Consider the following 12500-nt stretch of genomic DNA (forward strand, 5'->3'; position numbering starts at 1 on the left):
GAGAGAGAGAGAGAGAGAAAGAGAGAGTCGTGCTAGACAACCAGATAAGTCCATCACCAAACAAAACTATTTGTCCGACCTACCTCTGTCCGGACCCCGGTCTAACAGTGTACCCATGATGGTTGCGACGCCTTTTTCTTCGACGATCGAGTCCCAGTGGAGTCGAGCTCGGCTGATTCCCACGAGACCAGTCAATTTTTGGGCCAGTAGACTACCCAACATGTACTTATTTTCACGAGTAAAGTATCCGGTACCTGCAAATGGGAAGGTTCATTTTAAAGAGAGTTTTACGGCACTTTCAACACAATGTTTTTAATTTTTTTTGTAAGTGTTTTATGGCGCTCGCAACTGCCGTAGGTCATCTAAGCGCGCGGGACACATTAAACATTTTAAGGTTGTAGGAAATTTTAAATTTTGCCCGAGTGTACTTGTACTACCTAAATATCCGCTATCTGGAGATGCGAAGGTATTTTTTAGAAAGAGTTTTACGATACTTTCAACACAATGAGGTCAGGCAAGTGCCGAAGATTAGAAGTACGTCTAGAGAGGGGCACAGAAAGATGAGAAGTTGGGATAAGGATGGTAGATGTTTCATAGGAAATAAGGAGCAAATCACATCAGAGCACCCATCAACAACTTATGATGGGGAGGTTTGAGGATGTGAAAGTGAGAAAGTGCAAGAGTATGAGGATGATATCGCAAGAAAGTGTGGACGTATGGAGGTGTCAGGGTGTGAGGATGTGGTGATTTGGTGACATGACGCGGACAAGATGTGGAAGTGATGTTGAGGGTGCGAAAGTGTGATGGTGTGGAAGAGCATGGGTGAAATGACATGTATTTGTGTGTTTGTGTATTTGTGTGTGTGTGTGTGTGTGTGTGTGTGTGTGTGTGTGCGCGCGCTGTGTGTGTGTGTGTGTGTGTGTGTGTGTGTGTGTGTGTGTGTGTGTGTGTTGTTGTGTTGTGTTGTGTGTGTGTAAACTAAGTGCGTGTATTTGTACTTTTGCTTGAAAGTGTGTGACAGTGTCAAAATGTGAGGGGGTGGGGCAAGAGGGATAACAGTGCGTGGACATTTAAGGATTAGATGATAATGTGGAGATGGAATGATATGACTGCAGGGAGGAGTGAGGGTGTGGGTGTTTGAAGGTGCAATTGTGGGAGGGAATGGAGGTGTAAACGTGGAGGGGTGGGTGTGAATGTTTCAAGGGGACGAAGGGTGTAAGGGTGTGAGACAAGCAAACAAACATACACAAAGTCACAGACACATATACAGAACCACAACCACAAACACAAACACACAGAATGGCAACGGTTAAAAAGCAGCATGACACTTATGAAATCATCTCTGTCGACAAAGATACGAAAGAGGTTGCGATTTCGGATGAGATCTCTTACATGGACGTAAGACTCCAGATGATCGCTGGGGGCGGAATGTGGCCACCTGTGTAGTAGTCCACATTTGGTAGGGCGGTACCTTAGAATTGGACAGACGTTTTTGTTTCCACCCTGAGAGTGGTGTCAGTTCAAAGTCAGTGTTGAGAGATCTGTGAGCGTGCTTGTTGGTCGGCCGGGAGACCGAGGGTGTCCGAAGGTAGGGTACTCGGGTGGTGGAGCACACTGAAACTGTTCCCCCTTCTCGAGGTGACCCTGTTAAGCCTAGACATCGCGGTCAGGAACAGAATACGAATGATCTAAAGGAGACAACCTTGATAAAAAAATCTCCACGCCTAAGGAGGTCGAGGGTGGAATCCAGGAGCACTACCTGTTGACAGAACCCCCTAGTATCCGTGGAGGACATGGACCCAAGCTGACGGTGTCATCATCGTGCCTAGAAGCTGCATGGCTGTGGGGAGTACAGTCACGATCGAGGACCGTCTGGCGTGCGAACGGGGCGGCACCAGACCGATGGACCTTCTGGTTCCCAGCCCCTTGTCTAGTAAGAGGCTCTGCTAGATGGACAGGATACTTCCTCAGTATTTTGCAAACCCACAATGAAATATCTAATTAATATTATTAAACATGGTTCTCGCAGGAGCTACTGTGTTCGTGCTCTTTGCTCGAAATCCTCTTCAGGAATAAAACCAAAAAGGAAACGGGGAAAATGGGGTGGGAGGTGGAGAAAGAGAAGAGCGGGAGCTAGAAAGACACAGCGAAAGAGTCAGCAGTTGGGAAAGAGTAATCTTAGGATTCTCTACTGGAATTGTCGTAGTCTGCAGCAGAGAGGGCTCGTGACTGAAACCCTATGTTACGGAGCCTCCAAGAAACCAGACTAGGTGACAGGAACTTGAGTGTTGCCGACTTTGCAACGACCCTTTACAACTGGGAAGGGCATGGACAGGTCCCCCTGATACGATTAGCAATCAGATATCAGGAAGTGGATATGAGTCGATGGGCGTCAGAAAACTTACACTTGCTTGCAGTGGAGCCCACTGATCAGCCTGTAAGAAATGTTGTCAACGTCTACGCCTGCAACGGGACAGTCACTGAGGAAGGGTGGGCCAAACTTGGCGAGATGGAGGAAACACTACCTGGAAAAACAATCTTTTGAGGCGACTTCAACGCGCAAGGGAGTGATTGGGGAAACACAGCGATAAACCCCCAAGGGACGAGACTGGAAAATGCCCTGGACAGATGTGACCTCACCTGCATCAACACTGGCAGCATGACCAGACTAGCCACAAGAGATGGGGACTCCGACAGTGCTATAGACCTTGCAGTCGTCTCGGTAGACCAAACAACAGACTGTACATGGAGAGTATTACACAACTATAGCAGCGATTATATCCCTTGCACAGTGTTTGTAAAGCAAGAAAGAAACAGCAACCATCAAAGACAGAAACGAGTCTTCTTCTACCCCGCGGAAGGCAACGACCCCATCAGTGTACTGCGAAAGAGCTCCAGGCCACCCAGAGTACAGCATAGAGTAGTGGCACAGCAGCCACCCTGGTGGAATGAAGAGACTGAGACGTTGTGGAAGATCAAACGCCTGGCGCTGAGAAGACACGAGAGGGACAGATCAAACGTGCAGTTGAAAGCTGAGAAAAAGCTAGCAGGTCTCAGATTCGATGAGGCAGCAAAAGAAGCCAAGGACCTAGCATATGATAACTTCTGCCGGGACGTGAACAGTGACAGGGCCCTGTATCAGTTCAGGAACTTCTACAGGTGCATGACTAATAGAAAGAGCAAACAAGCTATCCCTGATTTCCAACGAGAGGATGATATGTGGATGCGCACTGATGAAGAAAAAGGCCGCGCTCTGTTTAAGAGATACCTAAAAAAAAACTGACAGGAAAGATGAAGGCAAGAGAAAACAGCTGCTCAACAGGACCAACAGGACTACAAAGATGAACCCTGCCTACAATTTGTGAAACACGAAATGTTATATAAATATATCCAAGAAGCATCCAACACTTCTCCTGGTCCTGACAGAGTATAGCCACATGAAGAACATGGAGGAAGGACAGACAATGGCACTAGCCGAGAGGCTAAACGAAAGCCTGTGGACTGGGGAGATATCTGAAGACTGGCTGGACAGTCACCTGTCCCCAGTTCCTAAGCCAGACAAGGACCCAAGCAAGATTGCCTCATATCGCATAGTGACCATGCAAAATACCGTTGGGAAGCTGCTGGAGCTAATCGTGGCATGCAGATTGGCTATAGAGCTGGAGGAAAAGAACGTCCTACCGCCGAAACTGGGCAGCTATAGAAGAGGAAAGATCTCAAGGATGAATGCTGCCACTCTTGCATCCGACGTATATGATGGTTTCGAATGGGGGGAAGAAACTATGGTAGCAGCACTTGACCAGGAAGATGCCTACAACCGAGTTCAGTACGACACCCTCATGAGGACTCTAGTCAACCTGAGGGTAGATCCACATTTAGAACAATGGATTGGGGCAGCGCGGCTCAAACGAAAGGTAGCACTACGTCTTGGTTGCTGGGCTTCGCAACCTACCGAGATCACACCAGGCTTACTACAGGGATCTGCACTCTCGCCTGTTCTGTTCAACGTTTATACAATAGGGATAACATCCAACCAGCGGGAGGGGCCCGGACGTGTACTCAGTTTTGCTGATGATGTGCTGGTGTACAAGCAGGTCAAGAACCGCCAGGTTGCAGCGGAGAGAGTAAAGGAAGAACTCAACAGGCTTGAACAGTGGTGTGAAGCGTACAACGGGAAACTGCACCCAGACAAATCCTGTGCACTGTGGTGTACACTGAATAACCACGCAGTGCACGATGACGTGCCAAGTATCTCGATTGGAGGCAAAGTGCTGAAGAGGGAACCTACACTGAAGTACTTGGGCATCACGTTTGATTGCACCCTCTCTGGTAAAGATCACATCACGAGAACAATCTCCAGGGCGAGAAAAGGCCTAACAGCCCTTAAGATGATGGCCTGAGCTTAGATGAGCTAGAAAATCCTTGTCATCTTCTACCAGACACTGGTACTCTCTGTCGTAGAGTACGGGCTCAGACTCTTGACCCTATCAAACGAGCAACTGCAACGACTCGAGGTGTTACAAACTGAAGGAATGAAGGCAAGCAATCCTGGGGTGCACACGAGATACTTCAACTGAAGCAATGAGATACCTCCTAGACTTCCCATGTGCAGACGAGAGGCACAAACTGGCATAAGTCCAAGACTTTCTGCGAGTCAGCGCAGACGAAACGAACCCCTCTACATAAGAAAGTGGGACGGGGACGGCAGATGACATCAAGGCTAAAGAGGGGTACAGAATGGATGACTCAAGTCACGAACACCATCAACGAGTGCTGCCAGATACAAGACATCAGGAGAGACAGGTATTGGGTTGTGGTCGAAGATGCGCTCGGAGAGTACACAACACTGAAGGCAACATTAGGTAGAGAATGTCGCAACTGGCCACTTGGAGCTACAAACGCTGAAATTGAAACCCTGATAGAAGAGCATAGCGAACATGGAGATGCTGCGATCTTCACAGATGGATCAGTCAACAGAGGAGTCAAATCGGGCTGGGCCTTCAGTGTCAGAGTTGATCAGGTAGTAATGAAAGAGCAAAATGGAGCAACTGCACTGACAACATCAAGTAGGTGTATGGAGACAAAAGCCATAAGTGATGCTCTACACTGGATCAAGAACCCAAGCCATCAGCGAGCAATAATCATTACTGACTCAATGAGCACACTACAGAAGGTACAGAAAGAGATGTTGTATGCGGACTGAAAGGCTACCATCAGATAGATCAGCCTGGAAAGAGTGGCCTGGATCTTCTGCCCAGGCCACGCGGGGGTAACCGGCAACGAGAGAGCAGACAAGTTGGCTGGAGAAGCAAAAGTGGGAGGGAATTTGACACTGGACCCACCAACCGTCCTAACCGCTGTGAAGGAAAATTTGAGGAGGAATAGGGCGGATAGCGGTTCCCACTCTCTATGTAGATTGAAGGAGAAGGGGATTCAAAGAGGAGAGGGGAAACACAGCCATCTGTGTGGACCAGTTCGACGGATCTTCAACCAGATTATGATGGAGACTAAAAGCAGACAGACTCTGGGATGGATCCTGAAGAGAGGGGGGGAGCAGAGATAGACATGTTCCGACTGCAGTGACCCCAACACAGTGGACAAGTAAGACAAGTACGTAAGACTCCAGATGGGGTTAGAATGAAATTATTTTGCAAGTCCTTCCTAGAACGCAGTGTGTGTCCACCTTTCCAGGAGCCCAGTTGTGCGACGTATGGAACTTTCTGTTGATTGTAAATATTTTACTTTCCTATAGATACCGTATCAAAAAGGGCAACGTTGCATTTAGTAGGGCGCAATAAACGCACCAACCTCAGCAACTAAATAACCACACTTACAGTAGAAACGACGTCAACAACAACTTAAATAATAGCATCAGCAGCAACAACAATAACATGAACAACAAGAAGAATAGCAACATAAGTGGAGTTTTGACCTTTCATCTCCATGCGGAAGTTACGCTTTTCGGTGTCGTTGTAGCAGCTGCGAATGTCGAACGGGTTCTGATTGACCGTAGGCGCATTCGTAAACTTGTAAATATCCTCTATTCTCTTTCTCTGGAGGAGAAAAAAAAGGGGAGAGGGGGGGGGGGATCCATTAGATATGTTCTTGTCAGAACTTTGCACACATTCAACTAATTGTTGTAGGCGCGGTCTCTCCGAATTCGATTGCAATAATGTTTAGGTGTATGAATTCAGTCAAGATATCTCATTTTGTTTGGCACGTGCTTTACGGCGCTCGCAACTGCATGAGGTCATATGGGCGTGCGGGACACACCAAACATTTTAAATTCGTAGGAAATTTTGAGTTTTACCCGAGTGGCGACCGAAGTCTACTCTTATCGATTTTGGACCACCAAGGGATCTTTTACGTGCACAACTTGCACACAGGACCTCCGAGATTTTTTCGCCCTTGTCCAAGAAGGCTAAGTGTAGATTCTACTTACCATAAGATCAGGGGTGTGGCTGAAAGACAGCAGTAAGAAGAAACCAAGGAGATGCAGTAGAAAGGCTGCAAAAAGAGCAAGGAGCCCAGAGAAGGGGCAAAGGAAGTGAGGGGGTGGGGGCAACCATTGTAGACGAAAGCAGACGGCAGAACATTGTTAGAGAGCAGGAAAAAAGATGAAAGGAGAACATTTTAGAGAAGAACATTTTCCATCGGTATCCGGATTCGAACTCGGGACATGTTGACTGAGAGAGGCAAACATCGTAACCTCGAGATCTGGACCACGAGGGTCCCCCCCTCCCTTTCCCCTTAGATCTCATTGCTATGGCTATACTCACGTAGTAGTCCACAGTGACCTTCCGGATGAGCACATCCTGGGTAGAGCTTGGACGAAAGCTCTGTGCGGTCTGGTTCTATGAAAAAGGGGCAAATCAGAACATACGACTCAACAACTGGTTAACATCAAGAAAAAGCTATCAAAGCCGCTTGCTTTCGAGAAAACAAAAATCAAAACAGTGTAATATCAGTGCCATGAGCATCTTAGTGATACCCTTTTCTATTCTATTCTATTCTATTCTAATCTATTCTATTCTATTCTATTCTATTCTATTCTATTCTATTCTATTCTGTAATATATTGTAAGTATTATATGGTATTATATTATGTTATATCATATTGTATCGTATCGTATCGTATCTTATCGTATTGTATTATATTGTATTGCATTGTATTGAATTGTATTGTACTGTTCCATTGCACTAGCGCTACGAGTATACCTTAAGCTGCAGGGCGATTCCGTCAACTGAGCTACGATAATAGTCGTATCAAAATACCAGTCCACAAAATCGAGCCCGAACCACTTATCAGGTTTCTACTGGAAATAACATCTCGCTTGTAGCTTGTCAAAACTTCGCTAGCTTGTTTTGATCCAGTATTTCGCCAAGTACGAGTTAGCTTTGCTGTTTTGCCACGGAAAATCATGGCAAGAAAGCGAACACTGAAATCTTCATGGACGAGAAGAAAGAACCCCCGCCCCCCCCCCTTTCCAACCCCCCCCCCAATCCCCCCAACCCCCCCCCCCCCCAAACCCCCCCCCCCGAACAAAACAAAACAACAACAAAAACTGTACCACGACTATTTTTAGTGTTTGTTAAAATACATAAACTATGTTTTTGGTTTTGTTTTGGGCATAAGCTGTAAAGAAAGTGAATAAAGAAAGTGAATGTAGGCATAAATGTAAGAAAACAAGGCAATCAGATTGATTTTAGTGACTTGAAAACTTCGAAGAAAAGCTAGATCTAGACCATATTTTAAGTTGCTATAAGTAAATCGAGTGCCGATGAGTCGCTGTCGGACAAAGAATTCGATTGTTTGCACTGTCCTTTCCTTTGTTTTTCTTTCTAATAATATTTAAAGAACAATTTAAGTAAATCTGAGCGAAATTTCATATTGATAGCTTAACTAAGCTTCGTTAAGGCACAATGCTCGTCTAAGGTTAGTGTGTCGAGTTCAGACCGATTTTTCCCCCGGCTCGCGGCAAGATAGGTGGGCACAAGTGCTTTGCCCGCAGCCACGCAGGGTGAACAGGGTTTATTTAAAAAAAATTATATTATATTATATTATATTATATTATATTATATTATATTATATTATATATTATATTATATATTATATTATATTATATTATATTATATTATATTATATTATATTATATTATATTATATGGGCAAATCTGGCATGTCGAAGCACTTTGTATACCATCACACCACCCTTATTATTAAGTGTAACCCAATTGAGAGGGATACTTATTGAGATCCTAACATGTATTATAAACTGACCTTTGCTTATCTAAACTGAAATATTCATATTCTCAGCTCAGTCTTCTAAAGCAGCACATAGTGGTCTTAAAAGTGGCATTCTCAGTCTTTTTCAGTCTTTCAATCAAGAAGCAGCAGAGCAAAAACATTTCGTTCTCATGAACAAAACTGGCCTCACCTTTGTGAAATAAAGCTGGATCTGAGCATCCCTATTGTCTAAGGCTTTGTAGTTTTTAGTGAACCTATCACACTTCAAGCCTCGAACCTCCACCTGGAGGGGGAAAATAGGGCAAGGTTAGACATCGGATAAATGCAGACATTTGGACTCTATGAGACATTGAATAACATCAGACATGGTATCAGATATTGAACAATATCAGACTTTGGGTTACTTCAGACATTGTATTAGAAATTAGACAAAACAGACATTGGACAATACCAGACATTGAACCATATAAAGACAGACAACATCAGCCAACGAACGATTTCAGACATTGGACAATATCAAACAATGAACAATACCAGACATAAAACAACACTATACATTGTGCAACATCAAACATTGGACAATATCATGAATTGGACTGCACCATGCGTTCGACGACATAAGACAGTACTTTTAAGAAACAAGAAGCGCAACAACATCATAGTGGTCATTTAGAATAGAGAAATGGACGTGATAGACAGGGGACAACAGAAAGAAAAAAAAATGGTAGCGGCGAAAGCCTGTCACCGACGTTAGTTAATTGTCATCATTATCATCATCAAGTGCCAGATCTGCGGCGGATATTCGCGATCATGGTTCTCCATTCATTATTTTGCTCGGATGTTCCTAACAAAGCTACATTACCCTGATATTTTCCATTTACTCATCTGTTTAGGTTCTCTAATAGGTAGGTCTTGGCTTACCCCAGCCTCATTTTCCTTCAATTTTGCCAGTGGGAGCTAGATGTTCAAGACCTTTATGTCTTTTCAGGTGTCGCAAAGACTGTATTTGTCTTTTCGTTTGTTTAAAGCAGTGAGCGTCCCACAAAGGCTTCATCAAGTACTACCTCATTTCATTTCTTTTCCTTCCATGATTTTCTTAGTAGTCTCCCAAAAAGCAACATTTCTGTTGCTTCTATTTAATTTTCACTGTCTTTAATGATTGTCCAGCATTCTCAGCCATATAGCATTTCAGAACTTTCCAGACGTTTCTGTTTTTCAGGATTGGGCTAATTTTTATTGAAACTAGTCCTAGCCATTGCAATTTTTGTTTCATTTCTGTGGAACATTTTGCATCAGATGTTATTTTGTAGATATTTATACTGTTGGAATTGTTTAATCTCTTCCCCTTTGCTTATGAGATTACAAATAGGACTAGTTGCTTTTTAAAGGTTAAAAAAATATATTAGTATGTATTCTTTTTTCTTTACATTCAAGTGCTTGTGTGCGTTTATGTATGTGCATGAGTGTGTGTGGGGGGGATTTGTGTGTGTGTGTGTGTGTGTGTGTGTGTGTGTGTGTGTGTGTGTGTGTGTGTGAGTGTGTGTGTGTGCGCGCGCGTGTGTGTGTTTGTGTGTGGATGTTTGTATGTGTGTAGGATGTTTGTGTGTGTGTGTGTGTGTGTGTGTGTGTGTGTGTGTGTTTGTGTGTATGTGTGTATGTGTGACTCACTGTACTTGATGTACTTCCTAATGCTGCATCAGTAAGTCGGGGTGTTTAATATCTTGAGTACACTTTTGTCCGATTTGTCCCTTGTAAGATGCTGCTCCACTCTGTGACTTTGGCTTATGTCCCTATTACGTCTAATATGCTTTGTTGCCTAACGTCTAATGTCGAAGTTGTTCAATATGATTTCTCCCTTAATTCCTGGAATTGTTTAAATTCTGATATGTACAATTACTAACACAGTAATATATATTACTAACATAGAAGAATATCCAGGTCTCAGAGTGAATATAGAAAATATTAATAACATCAGATATGCCAAATACACAGTTTTGATAGCAGACTCAAAAAGGACTTTCAATCGCCTCTAGATACTGCTGTAACGGAAAGTGAACGTAAAGAGTCATTGTTAAATGTAAATTATTGTTATGTTACGAAAGATAGTGAGAAAAATAAAATAAAATAAAAGGTGTCAACAAACCAATTTAGACAGATTTTCGCCTCATATGTGGACCGAAATCAAAGTATGGACTGAGTTTAATACAACAAAATGCCCAAGAGTAGAGAGAGACCGCAAACAATGGCGGGTCGTTGCACGTTAACCCCTGAGCCAGAGAAGACACCCAAAGTATTTTTAAAGTAATGTAGTCTAAAGTCGGATCAATCAATGAATGGCCAAGAAGAATTAGTCTTACACTTCATCTTTCTAAGTGTCTAGGTTTCTTTGAATGACAAAATTCTTTGTTAGTATACCACTGCTGGTGAGGCCACCTCAGTTGACAACACTGTTCAACCAGATAGGGTCGAGATCCGGAAATGTCTCTCTCGCCAGCTGATTGAGGAGGAAGATAGGGAGGCAGAGGCCAGTACTGCCGTGGAGAGGATGATGCTTTTGGGAATACAAAAAGGAAGCAGAAAATCTGGCATCCTTGCAGGAAAGAACAGAAGAACGTTCAACCAGATGTGCACTGGCACAATCAGTGGAAAGACCTTCAGCAACATTTTGGAGAGAGCAACGGAGCATCGATGGAAATGTCCGGAGTGCAGGGATGTTGCTTCCTGAAACAATGAAGTGTCTCAGGTGCTCATTGCTCTGCTCACCCCCTGGGGCAGTGCTACTGACTGAAGTGTCTTTAGGCCACTCCCAGTAGAATTGTAAATGGGCTAATTCATCAATGTCATGCTAATAACTGTGCCTGAACTGCAACAGAGAACTGCTACTTTTTCTGTCCTAATCCTTGCTATCGTCATTTTTCCTCTACTTCTTTTGTATGTTTGTCACACTCTTGTGACCCGCTATTTCCGGGGTGCCTTGATAGTAGAAGCTCACTTTGCGCTGTTGAAGCTAGAAAAGTGAGCAGAGTAAGCCTGATTCCCTGTATAGACTTGTCTGTTGACATCCACCCCTGGCTACTAAAACTAAACTAATTGCTCTGCTCTGTGATCAGTTATCCCCCCCCCCCCCGGCCGGCCCTCGCTCCCATCTTAAGTGATCTTCATATTTCTTGATCGACCATACAATGATCTCGGTTTACGTGGGAGTACTCACCCCATTTTGTAATTGAAGAGATTTCTACTATTCACAAGGAAGTACGTATAGCAATATCTTAGTTTGAGTTCCTTCTGTTCATACAATTGTAATTGAAATTATGTCTCCTCACTGGATGTACTTATTACTACACATTTGTAGTTTGATTTACTTCTGTTCACGTGGAAGTACTTATTGCACTATCCTCGCTCAAGAGATTTCAGTTCAAATGGAATTACACACCGCATTTTAATAGTTGAGGTTACTTCTGTTCACCGAAAGTACTTATCGCTCTGTCTTCGCTATTTCTGTTCGGGGGCACTCAATTTCAACGCGTCGGCATATTTGTTTGAAGACAATTACTCGATCTCAACGCACTGGGGTGGTATCCATTTTTGAGGCAAACAATGGATGGACATTTAGTTAGTGTCGGTTTGGAATGGAATACATATAACAAAGTTGTTATGCTGATTGCATTTGTGAAGGGAGACCCTGGTTCAAAAATAGGAACTCATTGAAAATTTGTTGGTTTGGTAAGAATCATATCTAAATTTTGCCCAGGTGGCGGCCAAATCCTACTCTGATCAATTTTGGACCACGAAGGGATCTTTAACCTGCGCAATTTGCGCACGGGACCTACGAGATTTTTTCGGCTTTATCCGAGAATGCAAGATGTTAAATCTTACTTATTCCCATGACCAGTGGTGTGACTGAAAAACAGCAGAAAGAAGGAGCCAATGAGTAGCAGCAGTAAGGCTGCAGAAAGGGCAAGGAGCCCAGAGGAGGGGGCAAAAAGGAGTGGGGGTGGGGGCAGAAAGCAGAAGACAATGTGAAACAAGAAATTTTGGAGAAGAACATTTTCCGTCGCTGTCAGGTTTTGAACCTGGGATCACGAGAGCCCCTGAAAAACATGTTAGGATGCCAAACTTGAATACAAAGTCTCTAATGCAAAGGGGATATGGTAAAAATATAGCCCAATTCAAATAAATGCATGTCTAACGATTTAGTGTTCAACTGTGTACTCGAACGCGTTTCAGTTTTCTGTAATTTAAAATAAGTGAGCT

At 43.8% G+C, this 12500-nt stretch overlaps 1 protein-coding gene across 1 annotated transcript in view; it reads right to left on the minus strand.

Annotated features, from left to right (window-relative positions):
- The window catches only part of LOC101847097, a gene marked incomplete at its 3' end in the record, with an annotated part of 61890 nt that overhangs the window by 28958 nt on the left and 20432 nt on the right, over positions 1 to 12500 (minus strand). Inside the window, 4 exon segments of the mRNA XM_005095232.3 lie at positions 84 to 254; positions 5933 to 6053; positions 6780 to 6854; positions 8437 to 8529. Coding sequence (XP_005095289.2) covers positions 84 to 254; positions 5933 to 6053; positions 6780 to 6854; positions 8437 to 8529 — 460 coding nt within the window.

The sequence above is a fragment of the Aplysia californica genome, unplaced genomic scaffold (assembly GCF_000002075.1).
Source record: "Aplysia californica isolate F4 #8 unplaced genomic scaffold, AplCal3.0 scaffold00098, whole genome shotgun sequence".
Classification (NCBI taxonomy): Eukaryota; Metazoa; Mollusca; class Gastropoda; order Aplysiida; family Aplysiidae; genus Aplysia; species Aplysia californica.